Raw genomic sequence first — 16,024 nt, forward strand, 5'->3', positions numbered from 1 at the left:
AGTGTGTGTGTGCACGTGTGTGTGTGTGTGCGTGGGTGTTCGTGTGTGTGTGTGTGTGTGTGCGTGCGTTTGTGTGTGTGTGTGCGCGTGTGTGTGTGTGCGTATGTGTAAGCGTGTGTCTGTTGTGTGTGTGTGTTTGTGTGGGTTTGTGTTTGTGTGTGTTGTGTGTGTGTATGTTTGTGCTTGTGTGTGTGTGTACGTATGTGTGTGTCTGTGTGTGTTATGTCTATGGGTGTTGTCTGTCTTGTGTGTGTGTCTGGGTGTGTGTGTGTGTGTGTGCGTGTGTGTGTGCGCGCGTGTGTGTCTGTGTGCGCGTGTCTGTTAGTGTGTGTGTTTGTGTGAGTGTGTGTGTGTATGTGCGTTTGTGTATGTGCGCGCTTGCTCGTGTGTGTCTGTGTTGGCGTGTCTGTGTTTGCGTGTGTGTGTGTGTTTGCGTATGTGTGTGCGCGTGTGTGTGTTGTGTGTGTGTGTGTGTGTGCGAGTGTATATGTGTGTGCGCGCGTGCGTGTATGTGTGCGCTTGTGTGCGTGTAAGTGTGTGTGCACGTGTGTGTATGTGTGTGTGTGCGCGCGCGTGTGTGTTTGTGTGCGCGTGTGTCTGTTGTGTGTGCTTGTGTGGGTGTGTGTTTGTGTGTGTGTTGTGTGTGTGTATATTTGTGCTTCTGTGTGCGTGTGTGTACGTATGTGTGTGTCTGTTTGTGTGTTGTGTCTATGGGTGTTGTCTGTCTTGTGTGTGTCTGGATGTGTGTGTGTGTGTGTGTGCGTGTGTATTTGTCTGTTTGTGTTGTGTGTGTGTGTGCGCGCGCGCGTGTGTGTGTGGGCGTGTGTATGTGTGTTTGTGTGTGTGTTTGCGTGTGTCTGTGTATTTGTGTGTGCGCGCGCGTGTGTGTGTGCGTGTGTGTATGTGTGTGCGTGTGTGTATGTGTGTTTGTGTGTGTTTGTGTGTTTGCGTGTGTCTGTGTGTTTGTGTGTGCGCGCATGTGTGTGTGCGCGTGTGTGTATGTGCGTGTGGGTGTGTGGCTGTGTCTATGTGTGTGTGTGTGTGTTGTTTGTGTGTTGTGTGGGTGTGTCTGTGTTGTGTGTGCGTGTGTGTGTTTGTGTTTGTGTTTTTGTTTGTGTATGTGTGTGCGCTTCTCTTTGCGTGTGTGTGTGTGTGCGTGCGTGTGTGTGTGTTTGTGTGCGTGTGTGTGTGTGTGCGTGTGTACCTATGTGTGTGTGTGTGTGTGTGTGTGTGTGTGTGTGTGTGTGTGTGCGTGTGTACGTATGTGTGTGTGTGCCTGTGTGTGTGTTGTTTGTGTGTTTTGTGTGTGTGTGTTTGTGTGTTTCTGTGTGTGTTATGTGTGTGTGTTGTGTATGTGTTGTGTGTGTGTTTTGTGTGTGTGTTGTGTGTGTGTGTGTGTGTGTGTGTGTGTGTGGGTGGGTGTGTGTGTGTGTGTGTGTGTGTGTGTGTGTGGGTGGGTGTATGTGTGTGTGTGTGTATCTGTGGCTGTGTGTGTGTGTGTGTGTGTGGGTTTCTGTGTGTGTGTGTTGTGTGTTTGTGTGTGTGTTTTTGTCTTTGTGTGTGTGTGTGTTGTGCGTGTGTGCGCGCGCGTGTTTGTGGCTTTTTTCAAGCAATGTTCCTGTGTTTCAACGCAGGTTTTTGTATAAAAGTTTTCAATAGGCTTGGCAATGACATTAAGGCTTCTTTAACAGCCTTTTAAAGTTTTTGATAGTTAGTTTGATATTGATATGGAGATTTGGGTTTTTATTTTCTTTTATTTGTATGCCATTTTTGATGCTCTAAATTTTTTTTTTGGCGTTTATTGGGGATTGAATAGCCGCGTATAATCACAGGCTTTGTTAGTTACCGATTGATTGAAGGTTTCTTGCTATAAAGCAGTTTTTTGTTGAGAAATACTTATTGAATAAAAGAAGCGATGAAGCTGCTTCTCAACATTAAAAGCCTGTTTAATACCAAAAGCATACCAAACTAGTTGACTTTGTCCTTCAGCACAATTTTGATACGTTTCTGTTAACGTAAACGTGACAGATAGGTGAGATCCAAAATTCAGAACTACTTCTGATAACCAATCAGACAGTAAGAACTCACTCCAAAAAAGCGATTCTGAATTCCGAGCCATATCAACGAAGTAAGAACTCACTCCAAAAAAGCAATTCTGAATTCCGAGCCATATCAACGAAGTAAGAACTCACTCCAAAAAAGCGATTCTGAATTCCGAGCCATATCAACGAGTAAACAACTGATATTAATCCGGCAGTGTATATATTTAGAAATTTCTAATTTTAATATTCAATAGAAAAATCAGTAAATTCAATTTTTGTCTCAAATTTCAATGAAAAAGACGTTAAATTTATATGTTTTTATACGTCAACCCAACAACAATAAGTTTAATTCATTCTCTCAATTTTAAATGGAGGATGTCTACATGGAGGTTGTCTGCTGGCTGTATGAAACAATCACAGCTATACATAGATAGATACAAGCAGTGCAAGAATGCTGTATGGCAGTAAAGATCAATCATTGTGAATAATCAAGTGATAATAGTTCTCCTTTATTACTCACCACAAGGAAGCCTCTAAAGGTTCTTGCAACCAGAGTTGGTATATTGCGTTTATTGTGTTTGTCGCAGTACACGAAAGAAAGGATACTTCCAGGTGGTTGACATCAACTAGCCTGGTATAGAATGGGGTTCCTGCACATCAACGCATCCCGACGAAAGCTATCTTGCGGAAACTAAACGAAGACGACAAATACATTATGTTTGGACTTTTTTCTGGTCTGTAACGATGACTTGATGTGTCAGACAAATTTACTCAGCTTGAAAATTACTTTGACCTTTACCTGTAAGCACTGAAATAGTGGCGATGTGGCGACAATCCTTACATTTAGTGGCAGAGAAACCCTATACATTGCACTACCAATATTGACACCCTAAACAAGCTCAGCAGACAAACCATTTGAGCCCAATTGCTAGTAGTGTTAATTAAAACGCACTGTCGTACGAGTGGTTGTTTGAGCACCGTGATGAAATAACGCCATTGAGAATGCAACGTTGGCAAAAAATTACGCCCTGGGTTGCTTCAGCCATCGCACCTCTAGTTAAACAAGTCGAGAAGACTAAGACGTGATTAAGAACGTTCCTTAAACCCTTCTCGATTTTACTCACCTGCTGTTGGTTGAAAAGAGATGCGCAAAACTGCAAGAAATCGACGGACAACAATACCAGCCGGAACTAATTTTCATGCGCAAATAGTTAGAAGATTTTTAAATATCTGAAGTTTACACCAGCGAGTGACCACTATGGTTAGAGCCGAGGCACAAAACAAATATTTCTCTTGTATTTTGCGTGTGTAGCTTACTCACGAAAACTACGAACAAGTTGGCCATTTGTATCACATTAAGTTTACTGAGCCTAGTTTTACTAGCCGCAAACTTTCGTCTGAACCTAAGGTGCCTATATACCGTGCAAACTGGAGGAAGCGAGTATTTTTTCTAGAACGATTCAACGAAAAGTTTTAAATGGGTGACCAAGAATTGAAACTACAATGTGAAGTAACTTAACTGCTACCAATTTATTTCGAAGTCCTGAAAGCTCCTTTTCTACAACATTGTCTCAGGAAAATATGATGTAAATCTAAGGAATCTAATGAACAAGTTGACCATTTAATTTACATCACGTTGAGTTTGTTGAGCCTAGTTTTAATTTCAATGAGGCCACGATGACAATGCGAAAAATGGGGAAATTAAAGCATCAGAATTATAATCAAGATAGATATGATAAATAGCAATCAAAATATAGTGTATAGTGATTTTGAATCAGGATTAGAAAAAAGAATATAAACATTTAGGACAACAGCCTCCCTTCCTCTACAATGGTTCCTATTGACGCTTCTACTGCAGGGCGCCGGCCCATGGAGCGTGCGCCATGGAGGCAGAGTATGGAGCTGCGTAAAAGCTCGAAAATTATTTTTGTCTTTATGTACTTGATAACGTCCGATTAAGAATCTTCTTTCTTATCGCTGATCCTGGAAGCCAACCTCTGTATGGCTTTTGATGCTGACGGACCAGCTCCTCCTGTACATGAGAGGATTAACGGACAGACGGTGGCTTTCTCGACTTCGATTATCCTTTGCTCGTATTTCAGCTTCTTGATGGACTCATGGTATTTGTAGGAATCCGGTATGCTTCTTGGGTAACTCTTTGCATACCGATTTAACTTTCACATCAAAGAACGTTCTGCTGAAAGTCGAATCGAAGCCATTAGCTTTGATATCAGTCTTTAATCTCTTTAGTTTTGGAAAAACCGAGGAGCAGAACGCTTCCCGCCTTTTTTCTTCAACGAAACGCCAATACCATTGCAAAAAAGACCAAGATCGTTCTCAGCTTTCTCAAAACATTACATAAGTTTACCACTCTATGAAAGGACGGTGTTTTCGCACCATTTTTCGAATACTGAAACAAGGGTGATTTGAACAATAACAGACCAATTGCTCTAATCAATACTAGATCCGAACTTTGTGAAAGACTGGTGTCGACAGTTTTCACACAACAGCTCTGCGGTAACATCACAAACTGTCAATTCGGCTTTCTACCACTGATAAATAACTTATTCTGATCCTGTCAAGTATCAACGAAAAACTAAAAGCTTCTAAAGAGTTCTTTGTCTTTCAATTTTTGTTCACTTCAATTTCTTTAAAGAGAAAACTTGAAGGAGAAAAGATGAAACACTCGATTTTAATGAAAAAGCAACACAATATGAAAATACCAGAAAGCATTGTTCTTCTAATGCACGTTTACCTAAATGGTGGAACAGAAAGCTTGAATGCGCAATATTCTCTGTGTTGTCGGAGAAATTACTGGTCTAGTACCAAAGCTGTCGTTGGACCTTATTTTTTTCAATTTATTTTGCTGGACCTTAAATTTTTTAAAAATATTGTGCTAGACCTTTTTATTCAGAGCTGTTTTCTCTTCAACTATGAAAGATGATATGTCACTTAATTCATGGAACTCAAGTGACGTTAATATTTAGTGGAAAATATCGAAATTGAAACAAAGAGCGTTGTTCGAGATGTTGGTTTCACAATTTTCGAGAATTCGGGCTGGCTGGAAATTTTGTATGAAATCGAGTATCAAAGGCAATGAAGTCCTGGTTTTTAATAAGAAGGATTACTAGCCGCAAACGTTTGTCTGAACCTAAGGTGCCTATGTACCGAGCTATCTTTGGTCCGTCGCTGTTTGCATCAAAGTGCTGCAAACTGAAGAAGAGCGAGTATTTCTAGAACGATTCAACGCAAAATTTTAAATGGGTGACAAATGACTGCTACAACGTCTTAGTGAAGTAACTTACTATAACCACTTTTTTCACAGTCCTGTAAGCTCTTCTCTTTCATTGTCTCAGGAAAATATGTTGTAAATCCAAGGAATTTTTATAAACTTTAACGGATTTTAATGGAATGAACGGATTTCAAAAGTTATTCTATCAACATTATTCAATTTATGATACGGCACAGTATTTAACGTCAGCATCTTGCCTCAAAAAATGAGCTTTTTTGATTTGACCTTAAACCAAAACTCTTGGAGACTTTTGATATTCATGTTGAAACTGGGCTTGGAAAAACCTTTTCAAATGGCTCTTTGTGCTTTTGTGAAACTGTGGTGCTAATTTTGTTATAATCCTTGGGCAAAACTACCTGTGATAGCCTTGAGATAGCTATTCAACTAACCGTGATAACTCATCAACTAAACGTGATAGCTCATGAAGTCCTTGAAATAATATAAAATTAATAGGAAATTGGCAAAAATTTATTTTGTCAGTTTTTTTTCTTTTTCGTGCTTTTCAGATATAAAGAAGTCTGGAAGTCAATTAAGAATTGCACGTTATTGGATATTGATTTTAATTTTCTCAATTGTTTGACAGAAAGCGTCTCATTGTTATTTGCATCTGTTTTAGGTGAAGAACGAACAGAATTTTTCTAATTTTTATTAAAATAGATTTGGACTAATTTAGAATTCTTTATGATGCTGTTTTCTTTCTCTTTTTTTTTCAATTCGTCTATTAGATGATAGATAACTCTCGGATTTTCTTTGCTGAATTCTTTTGGCAACTTTTTTGAAGATCTGTTCACTTATTTTTGGAGTCAAATGGTAGTGGTCAAAGACAAATGGTGATTTGCAATTGTTTGAATCGCTCAGTTGGCAACTAATGGTTTTTATGGCATAGGTGTACTATTTAGTTTTATAGAACCTGAATTTTTTTCCAGGTTTTTTACGTCTTTATTGTCCTTTTTTGGTTTTTTTAGTGACATATCCAGTTGGCTTTCGAATACAGCATTGTTCAATGCATTCATAGTTTGATATGATAGTTAACGCTCTTTCTTAAAAATTTTCTTAAGTATTTTTAATAAATAATCAGTTATTTGTTGAGTTTTGCACTTATATGTTCTGTTTGCTGTCTTATCACATAGAGGCATTGATGAAAGCATTCATTGATTATATATTCAATAGCTAACCTGTGTTTGGTTTTCATTTGATAGTTTTCTGTTGTGACTTCGACACGCAGTATTTTCTAAATTCAATTTTACTGAATTTTTCTATTTGTCTTAGTACTTACTGTCATCAATAACAGGTTCTATCAGATCTCTGATAAGGTGCAAATAAGACTCTTTTCAATTTTTCAGGCGATAGCGTAATTTTTATGACTTAGACACGTAGTATTTTCTAAATTCAATTTTACTGAATTTTTCTATTTGTCTTAATACTTAGTGTCATCAATAACAGGTTCTATCAGATCTCTGATAAGGTGCAAATAAGACTCTTTTCAACTTTTCAGGCGATGGCGTAATTTTTATGACTTAGACACGTAGTATTTTCTAAATTCAATTTTACTGATTTTTTCTATTTGTCTTAGTACTTAGTGTCATCAATAACAGGTTTCATCAGATCTCTGATGAGGTGTGAATAGACTCTTTTCAACTTTTTCAGGTGATAGCTTATTTTTTATGTCTTTTTGATTGTCTTTCCTAATTTCTTTCAAACGAAGTTTGTAGCAATTGTATTAGTCCTGTCGGTCTTTTTTAATGCGATTTTTCGCTTGACTGTTTTTTCGTTTGACCCATTTGACTTTTCGTCCTCAAAACGGGATAAAACGGCAGCGCCCAGCGGGCATTAAGTGCTCTTAGAGCATTTCAGCTCACTAGTCTCCAAGTATGAGATTCACAGAAACTGTTTTGGAGACTTATAATTATGGTGTGAAGGTCGGTTCTCAGAGGTTGACCCTCGACATTAGTCGGTTATGGTTATATAATTTTAGCGAGTTTTCAAGTTTTGTCAGTAATTTTTGTTCTTTTTGCTGTCTTATCACTTAATTTAATTAATGACCGCTTCTATGGAGAAACCTAAGTGAACGAAATTCCTACTTTCAATATAAAAAGACCAGTTCTTCATTTTGAGTTAGTTTGTTTTCGGAAAATTTTTGAGTTTTTGAGCTTTCTATTTTTTTGTAACTAATTCTCTTTTCGACAGGTGTCACTGGTTTTTGAGGAATCATTATTTAACTTGCTTCACGGCTCTATCGTTTAACTAAGGATTGTTGATTTTGACCTCAATCTTTTACGAAAAATTGTCAGTTGATATTTGAATTTTGCCCTTATTTGTGTATTGTTGTACTGCTCCTAATCTTATTAACAATTGTCTTGGATCTTCTATTGAGGAATGATTTAATTTCTTTGGCAGTTTCAGTTCGTAGTTTTAATTTTTTTTACTTTAAGGACTTGTTTGTGGACACTATTTGTAAATTTTTGTTAATTTTTTCGACTTTCCCCTTTGTTGTTTATAATAGATGTTACCCGACTTCTTACGTTCTATGTATTGATGTATATCATTTTTAAGGTTCATGTTCTTTAGGTTGAAAATTCTAAGCAGGCTTAGTGTAAACGCTTAATAAACATTCTTATTTTTTTTTAAAAAAATTTAATACTGCGAGTTGGGGAAGATCTTATACTTCAAAGATTTCGTTACAGTTTTTTTCGTTGTTTTGCGTATATAAGTCTCTCTGACTCTTTTACTATCAAGGCTGTTGTTAGTGTAAAATTGTCGAGGCTTAGGTCTACAGTTGATTCATTTTATATCTTTTTCATATCATGGGCAAGATTTTTGTTGCGACCAACTGACGTCAGGCACAATTTAATTCTGAATTTCGTTCATGTATTTTGGACTGATTTTTTAATTTAAGTGTGTGTGTGTGATGTTTTTCTGTGCTATTATTTGAGTATTTTTTTAATACTTGCATAAATTGTTCACACATAACTTACTCACTCAAAAATGACTTTCCTCTTTTGACTGATTAATTTTGCTTTCTTTAGTTGATGGAGTTATAGTTAACCACGGATACATCTTTCTAAATGAAGGTTATTTTTGGGCTACTAACTGAAACAACACATGAAGTAAAAAATATAAAGTTGTAAAAGTCTTGTATAATTACACCCGAAAGTTGTTGCTTTTTGACTCTTTGAAAAATTTCAAACTGAAGAATGCAAAAAGTGGTGTCTTGTTCGCTGTTGTTAGATATTTTAAATGTGTAAAAAGGCCCCTTGTAGACGTGAAGAAAAACGGACGTAGCGTCTGGCAAATTTTTTATTTTTTTGGAAAGCTAGTTTCAACAATTTCAGACAAGAAGAAATTAGCAGAAAACTAAATGGAGTAAGTACGTGAAAGTTTTGTTGAATGAGAATTTTGCATCTGTTTCTTGTTTTAATTTTTTTCATGTCCTAGGCAACCAGTGATCACTTGTCGTCATAAATATGTTTTCCGTTGTAACCATCAATAATAATCAACTTGGAGTGAGGAAGTCTTTTTAAATTTGTTCAACTTCAGCGTTAAAGAGTTCAAAAAAGTTGAATCCCCCCCAAAAAATATATCGCACGTGATGCCGCCGTCAACTAAGACCACAAGGGGACAAGGGGTCAAGAGCGTTAACTGATTGTTTTAGTAGATCAAATTCAAGAAATTTAAACACCAGCAAATTGTCGAAAAGTACGCCAATTAGTAAATTCTAAGCTTGGCGCTCTTTAATGATGCCACTAATGTCTTTCCATGTCAAATATATCGACTGGCCAAATTTGGCTGAACAAAAAAACCAGTTGAGCATATAGTTCGCCGTCTTGGAACCTTATCCATTATCCATACTTAATTTTTTATGCCATCTGTGTTAAATTTCTGGACTACTCGACTACAAAAGGTTGTTATGAATTTTGAGTTCAAAGCTTTCCATACTTTAGCAGTTTTGGCTAGGTTTAAAGAAATTTTGACGGTCCCTTAGAGTCTTCATTGTTTGTTGCTTAAATCATTTTAATTAAACTCTTGTTCCGTGTTACTTATTTTTTTCAAATAATGATCCTAATTTCTGTCTTGATCTTGATAATTAGTAGGCGTATTGTGGCTACGGCAAGGCTCCGGTGTTATGCTCATTACAATAGACAATGCATCAGTTGCCTGAGATGCATCTGGATCGGAATTCGGGCTTAGAGTAAATATCCGACTTCTGATTGAGCAACTTAAATCAGTGACTTGAAATTGGTGGGTTTTTTAGGTGCTGACTACGATATGTAAAGTATGTGCCCGAATTCTTCTCAAGCCCGATGACATCACCAAGTATCGCAAACAGGTGATCCGACCCAATTTAACCTACCTGCAGAAAAAGCAAGTTCGAAAGGTAATATAATTAGATCCAATTCATTGGCTGAAGAAATGGCAAATGAAAAGTAAAAGTTAGAAGGTGCATTTTTGCCAAAACAATTTTAGATGATGATTATTCCAAAGCTGAGAAGTGATAATTGAACAATGCTACATAATCATTCATTTATGTCGCTTTTTACAACTGGAAGACGAGTATTGCGTTTTAGATTAGTGGAGCACAAGCGAGAAAGTTTTTGAGCTTGTTGACTTCTTGGTTTTGAAATTTGTTGACATAGTGTATATTAATAGCCGATTTGATGAGTTTCGTCTGCTTGAATGATTTATTGCTGAAATCGATTTCTCTTTATTGAAAATAGTTACGAATTTCGGAATTGATTACGCAATGTTATGAGAGCCATTAATACCTTTGCAGGTAAAATTAGCCTCCAAAAGCTGCAGCTATTTTCAATTGCTTGCAAACAAAGTTTGTAGCAATTACATTAGTTATGTGGTTTTTTCTGCGATTTTTCCACTTGCCCAATTTTTCAGTTGACCCTGGTATTTTTTCGTCATCAAAAACGGGATAAACAGGTTGACCATCGCTGGCCCACTCACGCTTGCAGTTTTTTAGAGCGCTATTGAAGTGAAAATAGTCTTTGTATCTTTTTGGTCTTCAATGCTGATTCTCTTACTTCTTGTTGTTAGTAGTTAGCGATGACCCCGGACTGGAGTGTAAAAATAATAAAGTAATAGTATAGTACTGCACAATAATGCTGTACAATTTCTGGTGCAATAATAGCGACTGATTCTTTTCCTGTTACGGAAGTTTGTAACATTTATATTAGTTCCGCAGCCTTTTTACGACTCGAAATGGAGTATTGTTATTCTACAGGTTTTTTAGATGAAGTCTGACTTTTGTTTTGAAACGTTGACTTTGTTTTCAAAAGTGGACTTTAACAGTAGCTTAATGCGTACTTAGACATAGTAATTAAGAAGTGCTGGTAATATTCAAGGTCGAAAGGTCATTTTGAGAAGTTTTTTCGTAACAGTCCCTCCTCCCTATCCAAATTACAGACACCCCCACTTACATCTTTCCTACGACCCCATCTACGCCCTACATAACCCTCGCCCACCACACCTACCTATTTTGATCATTGGATTTTATCAGTAGTTTAGTTTCTGATATATAGTAATTAGTAATTGCTGGTAATATTCAAAATTGAAATGTTATTTTGAGAAGTTTTCTTCTCATAACAGGAGCTCCTCCCTATTCACCTACATACATACGTACCCACTCCCCAACCAACATACCCCCTACCAATCTTCTAACTACCCCTCACCAGCTACCTACACCCCAAAGAAAACCTAGTGACGGCACCTACTCCTCCTCCAAATACTAGACCCTCTGACGCCCCCCACCCACTAACACACCACAACACCAAACTAAATATGATAAAATCTTGTATACAATTTTTTGCAACCTTTTAAACAATCAAATTACTATTGTTTTTACATCCGTTAGTGCTTAAATTGGGTTCTTTGTGGATGCAGTTCCGATTGGGGCCGCATTTTTAGCTCCGTCATTGTAAATTATTCTCACTGTGACATTGTGACCCCCCGACTTTGTATATTTGTATGCAAGCTAGACTTATCTTGACATGTGTAGCCTGAATGTTTAAACTGTGTTTTGTTCTTGTGTTTGGAATCGGTCAGTTTTTTAAATAATGTATATACAGTTAAGTTTTTTAGGCGTCGTTCATCAAGTCTCCTCGTGAAGTTGTTTTTTTGCTGAGTTCACTTTCAAATCAGCAGAAATATACACCAAGTGAAAAGTAAAATTGTTTTTTTAATTAGCCGAACGTTTGAGTTATCTTCTTTCCTCAATCAGATATCTGTTAATGTATATGTCGAAAAAAAATTTATATTCGCTTCAAAAGTTGAGCAGTTTAATGTCTGTTGTCTCTTCTTTTTTGCAATCTGAGATGTTCATAGCAATTATTGCAAACGTGTTGGTCTTTTTAATGCAATTTTTTGCTTGACTATTTTGCGCTTTTCTTCCAGAACGTTCTTTGACTTCTCAAGTGACGTTTTCCTTCTTCATTTTTGAGTGATCTCACTACGAAGTAAAGCTTGTTTCTAAAATAAAATCGATTGCAGCATAGCAAAAAGAGTGACCTGATAGCCGAGTGGAAAGTGCTTCTGGTGAGAGAGGGGGAGTTCCGTGATTCGAATCCCATCATGGGCAATAATATTTGCAACCACAAAGAAAAAGTGATCTAGGCTACAGACCCTGAAATAAATTGCCTCCCCTGTAGTTCAAGAGCAATTCTTCCGACATTAGTCGGTTTATGTTTGTGTTACGTATTCGAAAAAAAAATGCAGGGTGAAAAAAATTGATGAGCAAGCAATAAGTTATCTTCCATAAGCTTTCTTCTTTGTTTTTGACAGGTTTTATTGTTTTTATCTTTTCCATTTTTGTTCTTTGATGACTTTAAACTAGTGGCGTAGATTTTTTATGGTTGCCCATATATCGCAGTATTAGAAGGTTTAATTTTGTTGTTGAAATCATTTGGGAAGCGGTCAAACGTCTCGTAGAGTACACAATACTGCACTACTGAACAAAATCTTGTCGAATATGGGTTGACTGCGGAGAATTCGAAACTGTTAGAGAATTGTGTGCTTTTTGTAGCTACCAATGTTTAATAGCCGCACAGCGGTAGCTGGGGCTATTATTGGTCTTCGCTTGGTTTTTTTTATTTCGTCGTTGCGATGTTTGTTACGACCATATGACGTCACAACCACCTCAAATCTGCTTTTTGTTCATTCTTTCATGCAATTTCAACTGAATTGCGTGCGTGACGTCATTTTTCACTCTTATTGGAGCGAGCTTCTTTGTTCATTCGCGTGATTAAATTTTTGGTCACATTTGACTCTCACTCTCAAAAATGACTTCTCACTTTAAATTTGACTTTTATTTACTTTAATTCAAAGAGATAAGGTCAAATGAGTATATATCACTCTAAATGAAGGTTATTTGAGAGCAGCTAATAGAGGCAGCAAAAACTCATGCAGATTTTAATCAAAATTTTTGATACTGCAGTTTTTTTTTGAGTCTGCAGATCTACGAAGCTATTGCGGCTATTTTCTGGCAATCTGCCAGCTATGTTCTCAATGTTTCTCCCAAGGCACTGTTTTTCCCCTCTTTAAGTTGGTAGACAATAATAAATAACTTGAAAATTTTTTGCCAGAAAACGCATTTTTTGCAGTTACTTTTGTATATGGTTTCTTTGAGGTGGCCATTTGTTATTTTTCTATTTTTTTCTAGCAGGTTCAATATTTTTGATAGCGAGGAAATTAACACTGCAATTGTGCAAAAGTGCATATTTGGAATTTTTTGGAACTCGCTGTCTTATTTATTTAGTTATCAATGTGACGTTTTTGAAAGACGTTGAGTTACCTTTCAGGGGCTGTGTTTTTTTTGTTTTTTTTTCGCAGCTAATAACTGTAAGTTTTTTTGGTTTTGACATTTTTGCGCTCCAAATCGATTTTCTAAAAATGAGCCGCTTTTTGCAGTTCAAAGAAGATTAATTTTTAGGGTGCTCATTTTGGCGTAATTATTTAAGTTAAGTTTTATTGTTGAGCTTGATTTATTAGGTCTGTAGATACAGGGTGAGCTAAGTTTCTAAGAGATAGGAATCGACAAAAATTTTTTCCGCTCAATGTTTTTGTTTTTTCGTTGTTGCAGAGAGGACAGACATCTTGTTAAGCGAACAATGTTGCACTACTGAACAAATTTTTCGTCGAATGTTTTGACTGAAGAGATTTTGAAACTTTAAAATTATGCGTGTTTGATAGCTCTCATTCCGCAAGATTTTTCCTACGTCACTGTTTTTGCTGTGTTTAAATTGGTGGACGATGATTTTATAGACGTTGACTTGGAAAATTTTCAACAAAAAACGAAGTATATTGGCAGTTACCTTTAATATGTTTTTATTGTGGAGCCGGCATATTTTATTCCGTCATTTTGTTTTCTAGCAGGTTTCTATTTTTTGGCGGTGAAATTTATACTGAAATTGCGGCAAAAGTCTGCCTTTTTGCGTTTTCTATTTTTTAAATTCTGGCTGTCTATTTTTTGTTCACTTACCAAGAAAATTCGTTGTGTGATCTTCTCTTAGACTTATGCTGATGGTAAATGAAGTGGAAGAGTTTGAGATTCAAATTATGGGTGCTGTTTTCGGCTTTCGCTTTTTGTTACCCAATCAGATGTTCCATCATCTCATAGTTGATTTGTATTGTTTGTCGACAATTTTCCGTTCAGAAATCGATAATTCATTTTTGTCTATTTTTCGATTTTTATTTGCTTCTTCGTTATTTTTTGATACGACAATTGTGTTTTGAAACTCTAAACTTCTGTTTTTGCGGGGTTTTAAAGCAATAGTAAAGAATTTTTGAAAGATGTTGAATGCTTTTTCTTTTATTCTTATATTGTTCATTTTGTTCTCTTAGATTAGTAGTCAGTTTTTTGTTTTAATATATGTCTGCGCTTTAGTTGAATTTCAAGAATTGTACTGCTTGTTTGCAGCTCAAACCAGTTGAATTCTATTGGGGCGCTCGTTACTCAATATCTGCTAAATTTCCTAATTCAATTTGAAATCGCTTCTGAGTGGCGATTATATTAAAAACAGTCATTTTCAAAGCCTGAATGCCCTTTTCTTACATTAGTGTGAGAAATCTGAATAAGTTTTCAACATTCAGTTTTCGATTTGCTCAGTAATTTTGTTCTTGTCGTACGACTGTTTGACCTGTTATTCGTTGTTTTAATTCTGGTTTTTATTCCATTCGTTTTTGAAGTCTATCCCTAGGTTTTTTGAGGTCTTGTTGAAATTGTTGAAAATTTTTTGAATTATAATTGCCTTGGTGTTTTTTATCGTAAAAATTTGAGTTCTGTCTTTTTGGCTCGTTTATAATGTGCTCCTTACGAAAATATCAGGATCGTTTTGTCTTTTACTCTTTTCGGGGTTGTCCAGCTTTATCTATCGTTCACCGTATGCATTTTTTCTTGTTCGCTTTTTACGTCGAATTTTAAGTGGTGCTCTCATTCAAAATTACCAAGTAATTGGAATCCTAACTCATTTTAAAGTTGCGTGAGTCTTATTCATCAAAATTTTGCAATTTGCGCTATGGAACATCATTTAAGCTATAATCTACAAGCGACTCTGCATATATATAATTGAGCAATTTTTAAACAGCTATGAAACTATTGTCGCTCTTTTGATTTTGTTTTGTTGCGTTCAGGCGATCGCTTACTGAATTGTGTGGGTGGCATATTTTCTATGCATGCGCGTAATATTAACTTGAAATTTGAGTTAGTCAATGAGAATAGAGGGCTAAAACCGAAGTTCCAGACTTAGCTCTTTCATTAACATTAGTCGTCTCTTGAAATGACAGATCATAATTGATTAATGGCTATTTTGCAGTGATCTATATGGGCTATCATATTTTTTAAGATATGAGAAATTCGAGTAGAGAACAATTTCTCTCTGTTAAGGATCGAATTGTTGAGTTAAAGTTTGTTTCACTCGTGGCTTGTGGATTACTTTTCCGCCTATGAGTAATAATTTTTTATCTGAGTAAACTTTTTTATAAGCTCAGATAATTTTTATCTGAGTTGCTTTGTTTTCTCAAACGCCAAGAAATTTATGAAGAATTGATTGCTGTGAATCATTGCAAAATTGAAAAACATTTGCTCTCGAACATCTTTGTTAGAAATTGCATCAGCATTCCCCCACTTTTTTAAAGCTTCAGATTTTGGAAAATGGTGATGTGATGTTTATTCAGTATGTTGATTTGTTCTCATGCTTTTTGTTTTCAGGTTATATACGAGAAAGCGAGGAAGAATGCCAACTGTCCATATTGCTTTGCGAAAAACGGACAGGTTCTCAAAATCGGTGCTCTCAAACTTGTCCACATGAAGTTCAAGGCTTCTACTTCATCGGGGGGCGCGGCTTCGAAGGCCAAGAAAGGAAGGGGAAAATTCCATTAATCTACTAATAACTTAGATCTATATTTGCTATTTTTTATGGCGATTTTGGTTCTTGTAACAAATTCATTAGGAGAATGTTCGAAGCAATTAGCATTGAGCACGAAAATCAGTAAATTGTCGTTCCAATAGATCGATATAGTTGTTTCATGGTCTCTTCTTGAAAATTTGGGAAAGAATTTTGTTTCCGTGGAAAAGTAATTTTTGAAAGCGTTAAAATTTTTTCTTTGAAAAAGTATACTTTTGAATGTAGAGACGGTTGCGTGAATGCATCTGGAAATGTTTAAGGCAGCAGATAATAGTGAACTTCAA

At 36.3% G+C, this 16,024-nt stretch overlaps 1 protein-coding gene across 1 annotated transcript in view; it reads left to right on the forward strand.

Moving 5' to 3' along the window:
* The window catches only part of LOC142342718 (DNA-directed RNA polymerase III subunit RPC1-like), a 144,240-nt gene that overhangs the window by 9,200 nt on the left and 119,016 nt on the right, over positions 1–16,024 (forward strand). Inside the window, exons 3-4 of the mRNA XM_075394237.1 lie at positions 9,587–9,709; positions 15,545–15,693. Of these exons, the coding sequence (XP_075250352.1) occupies positions 9,587–9,709; positions 15,545–15,693 (272 nt within the window). The remainder of the gene's footprint in view (positions 1–9,586; positions 9,710–15,544; positions 15,694–16,024) is intronic.

This window comes from Convolutriloba macropyga, chromosome 7 (assembly GCF_964194025.1).
Source record: "Convolutriloba macropyga chromosome 7, txConMacr16.3, whole genome shotgun sequence".
In the NCBI taxonomy this organism is placed as follows: domain Eukaryota; kingdom Metazoa; phylum Xenacoelomorpha; order Acoela; family Convolutidae; genus Convolutriloba; species Convolutriloba macropyga.